Source organism: Perca flavescens, chromosome 24, assembly GCF_004354835.1.
Source record: "Perca flavescens isolate YP-PL-M2 chromosome 24, PFLA_1.0, whole genome shotgun sequence".
Classification (NCBI taxonomy): Eukaryota; Metazoa; Chordata; class Actinopteri; order Perciformes; family Percidae; genus Perca; species Perca flavescens.
The window spans coordinates 5,114,386-5,129,934 of NC_041354.1; the positions used below are offsets into that span (position 1 = coordinate 5,114,386).

The window sequence follows — 15,549 nt, forward strand, 5'->3', positions numbered from 1 at the left end:
TACATACATATATATATATATACATACATATATATACATATACATATATATATACATATATATATACATACATATATATACACACATATATATATATATATATATATATATATACATATATATACATATATATACACATATATACATACATATATATACACATATATATACATATATACACATATATACATGTATATATATATGTATGTATGTATATATATATATATACACATATATATACACATACATATATATACACATATATTTATATATATATAATGAAGACTTTGAAGCAGTTTAATAAAAAGGTATATTTTGGTATAAAAGGTGTATTTTTTGGCAAAACATCAATGCTTCACACACATCTTCAACCCGGCAGCACAGAAGAGCTATACAATCGCCAGTTCCAAGATCAGTGTCACCAATTTAGTATCCAACCAAATGTGAACTTTTGCACATCCACTAATCAATGATTTTGCACATCCTACACTAAACCGTACAGCCTTCCTTCCTTTCCATTTCTAAGACAGTTATGTCCATATCTGTTATTTTGTCTTAACTTTTTATTGTAACATATCTATTCTATATTCATGTTATTGTCTATTATAGTACTTTGCCTTATTGTTTATTCCCTTTTTAATATGTTTATATTATTTAATATGTATGCACAGAATACACCAAGGCAAATCCATTTCAAGTGAAAACTTAATTTGGTAATAAATATGATTCTGATTTCAGTCACAAGTTTTTGAACTGCACTGATTAATGGTTTAATTATCAACTGAAATGAGTAAGCTTGCCTTAATGTAAGCAGAAAGGAAGGAGTTTAAACATATGCCAAAACACATTAAATGAAATGCACTCATAGTTAACCAGCAGTTTAGATTCTTGCTAGGCCTCAGAGCGGTGGCGAGTGTCGACACTAATTGTGTATGCTCAGCTTTGTGGTGCATCTAATTGGCCATATAAATAAAACATGTCAAGCCTTACCCGGCGCCACTGCCATTCCCACAGAGCAGAGCATCCCTACGGCCAGGGAGGTAATAGTAATTTCCTAGAGGAGAGGGGAGACAGAGGAACAGTCAGTCAGAGCAACTTCACAGGAGTGAGGCTGGGGATATGAGGAAACAGAAAAGATCGATGAGGGAACAGGAAGACAATATGCACCCTGTGGGGTTCTTTTCACTTTGTGTGTGGTGTAATATTGTACATTGGCTGGGAGCAGGGGTGTCGGACTGGGGGGTGGAAAGGGGACTGAGTACCCAGGGTCATCATGTGAGGAGGGCCCAAAAAGATGCTAGAATGAATAGCTGTGGATGGAGGGAGGGGCCCATAGAGAAGGGCTTTCAACAGGGCCCAGAATTGTGTCCTACACCCCTGGCTGGGAGACCAAGAGAAAGGTTGGTGATTTGTCTGTTTTAACACCCAATCACATTAGTCATCCTTTTGGTGTGTTTTTTTGTGTAAGCACGGGACTTCTGATGCAGTCACGGCCACTCTGTTCTCATCTACCACGTAACTGTCACAAAATTACAATCACATCAGACGTTTTTTTGGAAACAAAATATCATTGATGCAATAAAGATGCCAGACTATAAGATCAATGCAATTGTAATCAGCTCTGCCTGTCTTTCCTTCTTCTCCTCTTGCTCTGGCATCTGCTTGTCATGTAGCTGGTGCACATCTCCTCGATATCCTGCTGGCAGTGAGTGACTCACCCTCCTCCGGCACTTTAGGTGGCTCATGCCACACAGATGGGCCATGGGAGAATGATGAAGGGTAGTGAGGGGGTGAAAGTAGAGGGTTTTATTGTTGTGGCGATTATCCGCCACATTTGCCGCAGTCTCCCACCAGCCCTTGTTAGAGAGCGCAGCCCCTGCTCCCAGCCATAGCTGTCGCTCCTTATCACGGCAGTGGGCCAGTGTGCCTGACCTCCCCCACACAAACCACCACCATGACCCATCTCTGCATATGAAGTAGCCAGTATCTGACTTGGCCCGTCTGGGGCGGACGCTAACTTGACCCCGGTTAACCCGTGTGCGCCTGGGAGAGATGCAACAGCACTTTCATGCCGCCTCACTCGGCTTACTCTCATCGCTGATGTACTCCGTCCAGTTGAAGGAGCTCTCCGTGGCGTTCTGCACAAACACGGTGTTGATGTCCAGCAGGGTGTTGTTGCTGAAAAGCATCGTGGTGTCGGCGGTGATGTTGCTGCTGTTGGTGGCGTTGCTGTAGATGGGCTCACGCACGCACTTCTGCCTCAGGTTGCCCATGAAGAGCTGCAGCCCGATGAGGGCGAAGACGCTGAGGCAGAAGACGGTGAGGATCATGACGTCCGAGAGTTTTTTTACCGACTGGATCAGTGCGCCAACGATGGTCTTCAAGCCTAAATGGGAGAGAGGGCAAGGGGTGGTGGGAAGGGGGGGGGGGGACATCGCAGAATGATTACTGACTGCTAATTACATCCACACGCTTTTATAGAAAAGCTGCTGCTAATAAGAGCTCATGGTAGCAAGCAGCCAGGGGGATCTGCAGTGGAGGTTGCAGGCTCTGGAAAAGTGATCGTTAATAAATAACGTGTTATAATAATCTATGCATCTGTGCTGTTGTCTTCTGTTAGAAAGCCACTAAAAAAGTTAAACTGAGCTCTTTTATAGTGCAGTCGCAAAGACCAGCGCACAGTACTAAGTAATGTGCACAAGGTCAATGACGACACATTCAAGCACGTTTAATCTATATAGGCACAGCACTATGCACAAGAGGGTTGAGTGAAGTGGTAAATATATTTGGAGGGTGGTTGTCACATTACTGGTCTCATACCTAAAAGGCTCCAGTGCTTAACTCTAAAACTTTCAATCTAGACTCTTTTTTTGTACATATTGAACAAATGAGATACAGTGTGTTAAAAGTGAGTTTTAGAGGCGATGGAAGATTTATTATTTATTTATTTTTTACTTTTGGACAGGGCCAGACTAGCTGTTTCCAGTCTCTATGCTAAGCTAAGATAATCACCTACTGGCTGTAGCTTCACGTTTGGCATGCAAACACAAGAGTGCTATCGATCTTCTTACCTAACTCCCATCAATGAAGCCAGTTGGCCTATTTCCCAAAATGTAAAACCCCACCTGGTGTTTTGATGTCTATTCTCAACACTTAAGATCCATTTTCACCAAAACGCCACTGTCAATCTTACACCTCTTCTCATACCTTTGTGCCATGTGCACTGTGCTCTGCATATAAATATCAAAGGGACAAGCACAATGCATTTAAGGTCGGGAAAATAACGTGCTAGCACCGCTTGTACTAGGCTTTGCACTGCAACACAAATAGAGCCCAAAATGTTTCAAGGGGGTCTAAATGTAGTCGTGACAGCTAGAATGTATGCTGTGAAATTAGATGATCTTCTTGATACATGGAGCCAATGATATGTTTTCCTGGATGGTTTACATATGACCTTTTTTTTTAGTTTGTGATGTGTATAGGGTTAGTGTTTGAATGCCATTACCCACTCACCATATCACAATTTCTCCCAAAACACACAACATTGAACAAGACATGCACAGGAAAACAAGGTAAGGAGGAATCCTACACACGCAAGTCCTTGCCACCAGAAAATCGGCTTTTGCAATGTCTCATGCAAAAAGGAAAAAAACAAATAGTACACAAAGTCTACTTGTAAGTCTCCCAAGGCAAGAATAGATTTCAACCAAAACAAATTCTGCCTTAAAGGATGTATCTTAAAAGCTAAGAATCCTGTCAATCTGTGCAGATTGGAGCAGATTCCAGCTTTTACTGGCCTTGGGACGAAGGCAGCATGAGGGATGGCGACGGGCGTCATTAGGCTTAGCTACAGTGAGATGAGCTGCGAAGGGGGGGCAGGGGTGCTTGGATGTTAGCGAAACGCCAGTTAGCCATTAGCATTTCATTAACCCTATGGGCCTTGATAGCTCTCTCACCTGGGATGACTGAAATAGTTTTCAAGGCTCGCAGAACCCTGAAGGTTCGCAGTGCTGAGACATTGCCCAGGTCCACAAACTCTGTGACATATCTGTAAGGGAAGGGAAGGAAGGGAGGGGAGGGAGGGAGGTAGTTGGGTAGAGGGGTATTTTTGGAAAAGGTGTGGGACACACACGCACACACGCCCAGGCACACACAAATCAGGCACCCACACACGTCGTGAGACAAGACAAAAGAAGGGTCATGGGGAGGGGAGGGCAGAGGAGGGAACGGCAAACGGTCACACACAGAGGACAAATGGCAGGAGTGCTGGCAGCAGGCGGGGACAGCCTTACCTGGTATTACTGAGATAGTTTTCAAAGCTCGCAATACTCTGAACGTGCGCAGAGCTGAAACATTGCCTAGGTTTACAAACTCTGTTATATACCTGCAGGATCAAATGCACAGTTACTACACAGCAATACACAGGCAGACACCTATTACACACCATCTGAGAAAAATAAATACACCTCTCATAAAATTAGGAATTACAGGAATCTCTCCAAGAAGATTGCAGTCTTATTATATTATGCGACCAGCGACAAATACTATGATCACAAAAAATGAACTAACATTCAGAGTGTAACCTAATGCCGAAGGCTTTATTTTGTAGTTTGACAAGACAAGCTGAAGCCATTGAGGCGTTGGACAAAATATAAGCCAGGATCATCCATGCTTTGGGGGCTCACATCCATAATAACAGAGTAGAGATTTCTGGCCATGATTTCAAAACGTACACAATTAAGCTGCAGATTTTATTACTCTCTCTCATACTCTTCATTCTCTCTGTTCTCCTCACATTCACAGTGGGCTGCTGTGCCGATTAGCGTTAAAAGCATTTGGCCTCTTAATCTATGCCAGATCATGTTAAATTGATCCTAATTATGCTTGTCAGAATACTTACGCCATGAGGATAACGCTGAAATCCAGCCAGTTCCACGGGTCCCGCAGGAAAGTGAACGTCCCCACACAGAAGCCCCTAGCCAGGATCTTTATAAGGGACTCGAAGGTGTAAATCCCTGTGAATGTGTACCTGATAAACAAGTGAGGAAGTGTGGGGAAAGGAGGAAAAGCCACGCAGGGAGAAATGATGATGTTAGTTAGCGGCTCCATTGCTCAGAGGTAAGGAGACAGACTCACTGTATACAGAGCAGTATTGAATCTTTATATTACATCTATCACTGCATCCTACATCTTATTAGTCAACCATTTTCTTGATGGGATCCTTGATTATTACATTATCTCCAATATTTGATTTCATGCTTTGGGGGACTCAGGCAGGAAATATATTGCGTTGTGGATCAGGTTCAAAGGGCAAATGAATGTATATTGCAATGTAAAACCACAAAATAAGCGAAGAGAAAATGCGGACTTACTCTACATTCTTGGCCCATTCCGGGGGACTACTGAGGGTCATGAAAGCACAGTTGGTCAGGATGGTGAACATGATCAACATGCTGAACATCGTAGAGACAAAGTCAAGGAACACAATATGGCATTTGTGTTTTCAAACATTAATCACTGTACTCATGCATGCTATGTGTGATACACTACCACCAAACCTGACAGCTAAACAGTCATTCATACAAGATCTAAAATGTCTTCCACTTCTCAGCAGCAGTAAAGCCTGATATAACGCCGGCATATAAAGTCTAAACCAATCATGACATTTAGTCTTCGTCATCATTTAAATCCCTCTTTTGTCTGGTAAACCCTTTAATCCAAATCAAGCTTCGTCCACAAAAAACTCTGAAAGGATATGAGTGCACTAAAACTCTAATAGCTACCCTCCTTAGAGGGTTGAAGGGGCTTAAGATGTACAAGGCAGGAGTGGCGTTGAAACGGAAGATTGCCTTCCCGCGATTCAATACTATGAAGGTCTGAAAGAGAGACAGAACAAAATTGATTAAAATCTGTACCATGCAAAGCCTTGTCTTGTCCCTGCTCACCTTATTTGGGGCAGTGGTGGCCCATTGGTTAAAGAAGTGAGCTTGTGACCGGGAGATCACCGGTTCAATCCCCAGACCGACAGGATAAAATCTGGGTGGGGAAAGTGAAAAGAGCAGCGCTTGTTCCTCCCTCATTACCACCACTGAGGTACCCTTGAGCAAGGCCCTTAACCCCAACCGCTCCAGTGGAGCTGCTCAATGGCCAGCAGATCAGACTGTGATTGTGCTGGGCAGCTTCCAGGAACAAATGTGGAACTGTGTAAATGTGACAGGTCGTTGTCGTAAATGAGAATTTGTTCCCAATCGACTTACCTGGATAAATAAAGGTTAAAAAAAAAAATGTGTGTATGTACCAGGGGAGGTAAAACTGCACTGAAATGACATTTCATAAATCTGCATATGTCTTATAGTGTCTGCTCATCATGCCACATGTGATTGATCATAAGAGGAGAAAGGACTAAGCAGTCCAGCCGGACATGTTGGCACTGCAGATCAACTGGCACAGCAGTTACATTAGCATTTAGCACCTCTGCTGGTCCATGCTTTAAAGGCTCTGCCTTGGCTGAGTACATTACCGTTGAAATGGGTTTTGCATCTCACCTGCTGAAATGTCGCCAATTTGAAACAGGCATTTCACTATAAAGTTGTTAAAAAAATTGGACTGGACACGCTCAACTTACATAGATACTTAGAAAACTTTGAAGGCTGGGTGCTGGATCCTAAGTGAACAATCATGAATAGAGATACTAGGTCAGCGCTCCAATTTGATTGAGTTTATTGCTCCACAAGGGACGTTTCAGGCAGCACCCTTCCTCAGCGTGTGCACAGGCAATTCCAAACCACACTCCACACACAGGTGGGTTTAATTATACAACCACTACTGCACGGTGGAGTCAGTCATCCACAACTAGCACATCAATCCCAACAGAGGGAGTCAGAACCAATCGGATCAGGATTAGGAAACACAAACCGAAATATGAATAAGCAGTGAAAAATAATGTAGGTATCTGAAACTGAAGAAAACTAAAATCTTCAAGAAAACTAAAACCGAACTACAACTATATAATCAGGCCAAAGAAACCAACCAGAAAAAAATCAAAGAATATAATAATGTAAACTTAAACATGATCATTTTGGTTATGTTTTTTACAGAAATAGACTTAACATTGGCACTCCAGGATATGGCTCTATGTCTACAATGACTTAAATATCAGACACTAAAGCAGTGCAGAGATTAAACATCCTTGCTTTTTCTACACTACTCCTACTATTGATTTTTGTCTGTATATGTAGCTACATACATCCAAGGCGCTAACCCTGATCTGATTGGTTGTGACTCCCTTGGGATTGATGTGCTAGTTGTGGATGATTGACTCCACCTGTGCAGTAGTGGTTGTATAATTAAACCCACCTGTGTGTGTGTGTGTGTGTGTGTGTGTGTGTGTGTGTGTGTGTGTGTGTGTGTGTGTGTGTGCGCGTGCGTGCGCATGTATGTGTAGTATTGTTTGGAATTGCCTGTGCACACGCTGAGAAAGGGCGCTGCCCGGAACCTCTGTTGTGTGTCAATCAATCAAGTTGGAGTGCTGTCCTAGTAACTTTAACTTTATATTCAATGTCAATATTCAGATGGTTTAGTTAAATAGAAGTAGCAGTCACTATTATTCAAAGCTAAATCAGTATACATAATGATGCTTTAACCCGTAAAGAACGGACCTCCAGCCGGCGGCCACTAGAGTTCCGCGGGAGATTGTTGTTAAAATGATCCGGTTTAAATCAATCTAAAATAAAGACCATAACAGCTAGAGTGTTTGTTTTTTTGCAGCAGAAAAGCTAAGGCTTCTGTCTTTCTCATCATTTCATTGTACGCTTGTGATGACGTCATCACGTTATGTGATGTCCGGTGAAAAACCGCAGGCAGACCATCTCTATCGCAGATGAAACTATCAAAACGCCTTTATGCTCTGCTCGTAATAAGAAGCATATCTTAAAACAAACCAAAAATGTACTGAGTTCAAATAACTTCTCGAGGGATAGGAAGCATTTTAATATATTCCAGGAGATGACATCATAGTGAGAAGAAATACCAACATAGAGGACCGTTTCTATTGCAGAGTTCAGAGGGTTAAAGCACAGTTAAGAACATGCATTAAATGTATCCAATCACATTAGTTTGAATGTTTTCCTTTCATAAGGAGGACTTGAATTATTTCAGTAACTCTGAAACGGACCTTCTGATTGCTGTAGTAGGTGTCCAAGTCCTCCAGAGGGGTGGACACCAGGTTTGGGGGGATGTCCCCATAGATGAAGGGGAGAGATTTCCCCGCCTCCAGGTCACTGTTTGGTCTGGGCCCATTTTCATCGTCGTCATCGTTGCGGCGCTCCACCCGTGGTCTCCGGGCCTCCTCCTCGGCGATGCATCTCTCGATGGCGGCCAGCGACTCGGGCACGAAGGGGCGGAAGCTGTCAGGTCCGGGCGGTACAAGCAGCTGTGCCATCTTGTCATCCTGCTCCTTCACAGGGCAGCGAGGGGCTCAGCTGGGGCAGGGAGCTGCAACGAGAAGGGAATGCATGGGGAAATGGGTCAGGAGTCACGGCCTGGCTTCAGGGTTTTCCCTGCAAAGAGAAAGTTTTGGCGCACCCCCCTCCCCAAAGAGGTTTTAGCAAGCGCCAAAGGAAAATCACGAGCGCCAAAGCAGCCAGTCTCCCTCTCATCCACAGCCTATTAATGAAACAAACTGGACTTTGAGGTCAAGTGCAATCAAATCTGGGCCCAGGTCCCGGATGTGAAAGCCCCCTAACTGCATTATATTCCATTACATTTTGAATTGTTACCTGTCAACATAATTATATAATATTATATAACAAAATTTCCTTGACATAAATAAAGACATTTCACCATTATTTGGTGCCTAAACATGTATCAGAATGCAGGAAATGAAGTAACTCAAAATTTCCTGGGGGAAGACCCCCAGAACCCTAGACCCCCCACTTCATATGTGCTCCCCCCCAAAGGCCCATTCTAAGACAGGAAACCCCATACATTGACTTATGGAGGGTATTTCCTCATTCATGCAGTAAGTAGGAAACCATTCCTGGACAAATGAGATCACTTTAACAGCTTGAGGAAGCCAGCCCCAGGTTGTGCCCCTTATGTATTGCCATTACGTTCCAGTCACTGCTCAGAGCATCCTATATTCCGAAAAGAATTACCCGGGAAAGTTTAAAAATAAACAGAAGGTAGTTAACACGTACTGCTGTTCTGAAGATATTTACAAAATCCTATGATAAAACTATTCCATCTGCTGATCATTTTTTATCATCTGTTTCCAAAGTTGTGCCACTTTTCAACAATCCAAATAAATATGGTAGCCAAAAATGACATATCTCCCTGTTCAATTTGTACAACATGAACCAAAATCAAAATTCTTGCTATCAGTCACACTGGTATACATTGATGTGTCTTTGCAATATTTAATATTATTATTATACAAATTAAGGTTCATATTTTGATTGTGTTTTACAAAAAGAGCTAGGACGTGTCATTTTCGGTTACCTGGATAGGAAATATCTTCAGAAAAGGAAATAAAGTCAGAACTAAAGAAACTGGTTTAACATCTTTTTTTTTTAAATCATCCAGGACTGTATATTGTTTTCATCTACATTATTAGTGAGTATTTCAGTATCCTGGAAATACCTTGAAAAACAGCGGTAAAATGTAACAATAACTGGGTATTTATTTTTCCGTTAAAAAAAAAAAAAAAAAAAAAGAGATGCTTTGCTCTGTGACTGCAGGAATGTAATGGTAATACATGAGACAAACTGGGGCAAAATGTAGCCAGCAATGTTGAATATTCCCTATCTGAAAAAGGCTTTAGAGTGGGGTGACTTATTCTTACATATTTCATCAATTCGTTATTTTTTTTGGTGACTTTTGTGTTAATGGAGAACATCTTACAGTTTCAGGAATTGCAGGCTTGAACCCAAATGCAGAAGATGAGAAGAGGAGGTAGCAGGGAGAGTTTCAATGACTAAATGATGAAAATAATCTTAACATCCAGAAAAGCAGGCAGTAAATCCAAAAATGGAACAACAGGTACACTAGGGAACTGAATACTAGGGACTGACAGAACTTCCAGACACAAGGTACGACAAGCTGACAAACAAAGGGAGCACACAGACTAAATACACAGGGCAGGTTTGTAACGAGACACAGGTGACATCAGAGCTGATGAACAGGTGAAACACATCAGGGGCAGGGTAGGCGATCACAAAGGCGGGAAAACACACCAGGCAGAAAGTCAAACAAGACGTGACGCATGGGAAGGGAAAATAAAACAGAAAACTAAACTAAACCCAGGATCCTGACAGAACATTTACTGAAAGAGCCACAATGCATGCGCGATATTTGGTAAGAGGAAGTGATGTCGCTGCTGCTGGAGAACAAAGTGGGATATAAAGGAAGAAGAGGGTTTTCTGTTGTCTCACAGGCTGCAGCAGTGATGGACCTGTGCTATGTTGAAAGTGTTACACAATTATAATTAGGTGTGACCTGGTAATATTGCCATTGTGACTTTTACATAAAAGTGATTCAGGCACTATGTCATGCATAAGACCAACATTTTAAATGTCCTTCACATTTACATAAAGAGGCTAAAAAGAAAATATGATCTGAGATGTATAAATGGCCTTCATGTTTTAACGTTGACTACAGGGCTGTAACGGTTTGTGTATTTGTGGCAAAAGGTCATCGGCGGTGACGGCGCAGTGGATATAACACATGCCTTTGGTGTGGGAGACTCGGGTTCGATTCCCACTGCGATGCATGCGATGCAATGTGTTCCTGAGCAAGACACTTAACCCATCGCTGCTCCAGACCTCTGATATATAGCAATTGTTAGTCGCTTTGGATAAAAGCGTCAGCTAAATGACATGTAATAATTGTGGTACGGGGGTCATGATCTGATGCATGCAAGCTGAATACCTGGTATGTAAAGTATGTTGACCGATGCTCGTAATGCAGGGCGGTGTGTCTGCGTTGCCCCCTCCGTTGTACGGTGTGTGAGAGGAAACACATCAAACATGCTAACGCAAATTCCACTGCATCACCAGGATGTGCCAGTCACTTTGACGAGGAAAATAAAGCAACTGGACCCTAAATCCTTATCTCTGCTGCTTTTAAGGATTTGCTTTTTTCAATTTAAAGGAATAAGAGATGGTTTTCAGTTTTAAGGTCTATTGTGACCTGTTGCCTTTGGGGAAAGTATTTGTACAGTGTTCATACAATGTAATACAGATATGTTTGCAATGTTTCTTGATTTTAATAACCTCAGTCCTCAGAAGAGGTTTTTGTCAGTCTAGGATACTTGCACTACCGTCCTAATGCATGCAACCCTGACTGCTAAACCGGGGTATGAACCAAACCGTGACCGTTACACCCCTAGCTAACTATCTGCTTAACCCTTGTGTTGTCTTCACCGTCGTCCATGAACTTGTCATTCAAAGTCAACGTTGAAAAATGCGCTTTGTTTGGAACTTGTTCTGACTTTTTTGACCTTTTTTTTATGCTTTTGGTGCTTTTTTTTAAACATTTGTATTCCTCTTTTCGCTTTTTTTTAAATCCATGGTCAATAAACCTAATAAAATGACATTATATCTAATTTTTTAGTTTGAAAAAAGCAGACATTATGAATTATTTTGACTAATACAATATTTAAGATCAGAGTATGTTGAGTGAATCACGGACTGGTTTATGTCAAAGTTCAGTCGGGATGCTGTTTTGAAAGTATTTAAACTTATATATAAACTTATAAACTTATGTATATTAAATTTTTTTTTTTTTAAAAGCCATGAAATTAAATAAAACAACCAAAATTCAATAGAAGTAATAAATAATGTTACCTGCGAAGAACATGGATGCATGAATGTACTGTATATGTTGTCTGGGTTCCATACAACGTACATGCATGCATCCAAGTTATTTTGGGGCAATTTGGTTGTAAGCAACCCATATTTCTGATATAAAAACTTTGAAAATGGGTCAAATTTGACCCGAGAACAACACAAGGGTTAATTTATAATGATGAAAATCCTTATGACAGCATACAGACACTAAACTTACAATCTCAAAGATCTCTTTGGCGTCACCTATGGCCATAAGCGATAATTGAGAGACCGAAAAAAACGCCGCCTGGCCCGCTTCACACACAAGCGAGTGTAGCTCCGCCTACCATCGCTTGCGGACCAACCACTAAGAAGCAGATTTAAAATGTTGCCGTGTGTCACGCTGACTAAATCTACTCATTAATGTGTTTTGCTTTGTGGGGAAATGGTTTCTGTAAAGAAAAAAGCAGAAATGTTTTCTTATGGCCTAATTAATTGATAGATGGTCTTAAATAAGAAGAAAAAAACAATAGCTTTTTACAATAGCTTCTTGTAGGAACAAATGTAGTTGACAGCAATTATTGATTTTTTTTTTCTCTTCACTAACACTAGATTCCCCCTTTAAACCATCTACCACACTTCACAACCAGAAGCCCATTATGGTCCCGCAGGAAATAGTGGGAAGGCACACAAACAATATGTTCCCAAAAAACCCTTCTGAGCCATTATCAGTCTCAAAGGTGGGTCTTGTTTCTCGTGGGACACTGTGCTGGCCCAGAAAACAGGAACCTCCCCTCTGGCAGAATCTCAAAAGTGGTGTCTACTTGAGTCCTCAGCTTTTCTTATTTGTTACAAATGGAAATGGAGGAACAGAGACCACCCTACAACCTATTTTTCTTTCCATTTTAAAAAGCAAAGAGCAAGAGACAATTTTAAGCCATTTTGACATTTAGACCACGCCTGAGTAGCAAGCAACTCAAGGGAAAGCCTGGAACACAGTGTCACACAGCAGACAAATAGATGCTTAGCCATAATCTAAATATGGGGTTTACAGACTTTATGTCACATATAACAATGGCACCATACCTAAACTAATTCCCAAACTGTCATTTTACACATCTCTGCAACCAAACTTCTTTTCCAGATGAAAAACGGAATACTGAATGGACAGACAACTGTACAACTGTACTTGGACAGCTGTCATTCCCACTGGAAAATTGAAACACTATCACAACCATGTATTTTATACCGTAACACACATGCTAAAACATTTCATTTAAACAATTTCTCGATGAGAGAGCAAAATTGGAAGAAAACACAATAGATAAGTGATATGACTCATAAACTCATAAAGTCCATTATAGCATCCTGGAGTGGAGGCTCGTTTGAAAGCCAGTAGCCGGCAAATATTGTGTTTCTAAGAATTCGTCATGTGAATTGTAGCTTCTCCCATAGGGGCATCTCATAAAACACATCTGCTTGTGTCCCAAATGCCACAAATGCCCCAGGACCCAGTGTTATGATGTGTGGCCTGACATCTTGTCTAGCTGCTGGGTGGTGCTGGTGGTCCTGATTGACACCTGTAGGCCCAACATCCACACCCAGCTCTGAGCTCAGCTACCAGCGCGGGTCATCCCTGGAGTCAAATACAACATGATGGTCTGAAAACATGTAGGGGCAGCCGACAATTTCTGCAATTATGTATCCTGGCACTGAAAGGACTCACAGTATAGATATTGTGACTCCTTTCAGTGCCAGAAATCAGAAACAATCCGGTTTGCATATAGACAGCCTTCAGTGTGGATACAGCACTTAAACAATTCTTATGTAAAGTGCTTTGACACACTTCACATCGTTGGCAAGGGATCAAGAGCCTTTGGAGAATGGGGAATCATTTGCATCAGTTGTATTTTCTAATGGCCGCAGAATAAACATTCTTCTAAATGATGCCTCTATCATGCTCTCAATCTTGTTGACATTTTTTTAAGTCCATCTTAATACAACACTGACATGTCCATATGTGCATTTGAGCAGTTCCAATGTCCACAGTTCTCGTTGTGTGCAAAAAATAAGCTACCATGAGGCTTCCGCAGTCTGATTTAGACAAATTAAGTGTGCGTCCTCCATGGTTACTCTCTTTTTAGTGCCCTCTGTGTTACTACTGTGACGGACAGAGCTCATTTGTACCAAAAAGTCTAATGACACAAGACTATACTCACTTGATTTGTGTAACTCAGCTTCATTATAGCTTCAGCTGAATGAACTGTCAGATCCAATTTTGCACTAAATGGGGTGGAGGATCAATCACAGAAACCAAATGCTGATGTAATGTGCATTTTGGTATGTGAGCATATTGTTTTAATATGGACAATGACAAACCTGTCCTTTAAGGAACTACATGTCCACATCTCCATAATGTCCCCTTTAAGCGTCCTTGAGGGAATCATTATCTGTCTTTTTTCCAGGTTGGAAAAATAGATTAATAATGGACAGATAATGGACAGATAATGACAGCACCATGGACAGTGAAACATCTGTTTCACTGTCCATGGTGCTGAAGAAGGTGACCAGCTGCCTCAGAAAACAAACAGCGAGCGGAACCCTGCCTCCGTGTATGAGACAACAACAAATACAGCATCTCTAGTGTTCCTGAGGTAGACATTTGCTCTCTGCTCGCTAAATTTACCTGAGTTACAATCCTTTCATCTTAATGACTACTTCAGCTGACATGGTGTCAAAAGGGCGCTGCGCTGTCCATTAAAGAAAACATATGGAAACCTACCTGAGACCTATGAGGCATTTTTAATGTGTCTAACCACAGCATGAATGTCATATTCGTCTACATTGGCGTCTCTAGAGCGACTTTATCGATACCTTAACGTACTTTGAGGACGTTTGTAATCCCCCTGTGGTCCCTGTAAAGGTATAGCAAACATGTATACCCAATATTTGCTGTATTGATATTCTCAACAGCTAATGGCTACATATAGAGGCTGACGTGAAAGTATGTGGCTAAGTCTACAGGTAATTCAGAATCAGAAATAAAGAGACGACGGGGGTCGATACCTTAATTGTCTCGGTTTCCAAACGAGCCGAGGGGGCCGCGGCAGCTGTCGCCATGTTGATGATGTCTCCGCGTAATCTCAGGCACTCCGAAAAAAAAAAAATCGACACTTTTTTGTGTTTTGTCACAGACGAGAGCCTGTTGAATTGGCAGCGGCCGTCATGTCTTCCTCCGTCCCTCCGCCCTACGGCACCAGCAGCACGACGGCGACACCCAGGAGCATCAAAAAGGAACAAGAACGGCGAATGCACGTACACACCGGTGAGCGACCGAGGTTTTTTATCGCTTCAGCTGCAGCAGCCACCCATCATCATCCCCTGGAAACCAGTGGTGCCCAAACTGAGGGCCTGGGGCCCCATGGGGTCCTTGAACTGTGGTGAAATGGCTCCAAGCTAATCTAGGAGTGATGTATGTGTTGTCTCATTACTTCCATATTACACAATTAATACTAGACCAACAACTTATACATGTCCTGCTAGGGTCAAATACTTCTCAAATAGAAAAAATAGCATCTACGTACAAACTAGAGCCTAAGTGTAATTGGGCTCACTGACGTCGAAGTCCCACCACCCCTGAGTGGGTCTCAATCAGTCTGAACGGGTCTGGGCGTGTCCTTGCCAGATGTGTCTAGCCCAGCTTGTAATAAATCACATTAATAGA

At 42.0% G+C, this 15,549-nt stretch overlaps 1 protein-coding gene across 5 annotated transcripts in view; it reads right to left on the reverse strand.

The window, feature by feature from the left end:
• Positions 1-15,138, reverse strand: part of scn1lab (sodium channel, voltage-gated, type I like, alpha b) — a 43,328-nt gene extending 28,190 nt beyond the window's left edge. The window contains exons 1-8 of one of the 5 annotated variants that reach the window (XM_028572307.1): positions 14,892-15,138; positions 8,174-8,493; positions 5,758-5,876; positions 5,373-5,462; positions 4,901-5,029; positions 3,957-4,048; positions 2,090-2,386; positions 991-1,054 (exon numbers count right to left, since the gene is read on the reverse strand). In XM_028572307.1, coding sequence (XP_028428108.1) covers positions 991-1,054; positions 2,090-2,386; positions 3,957-4,048; positions 4,901-5,029; positions 5,373-5,462; positions 5,758-5,876; positions 8,174-8,440 — 1,058 coding nt within the window. In that variant the 5' untranslated portion in view covers positions 8,441-8,493; positions 14,892-15,138. Of the gene's footprint in view, positions 1-990; positions 1,055-2,089; positions 2,387-3,956; positions 4,049-4,292; positions 4,385-4,900; positions 5,030-5,372; positions 5,463-5,757; positions 5,877-6,625; positions 6,696-8,173; positions 8,494-9,900; positions 10,129-14,891 lie in introns of those variants that run through there. The other 4 variants (XM_028572305.1, XM_028572306.1, XM_028572308.1 and 1 more) reach the window with 4 other exon arrangements.
• Positions 15,139-15,549: the final 411 nt, after the last annotated feature.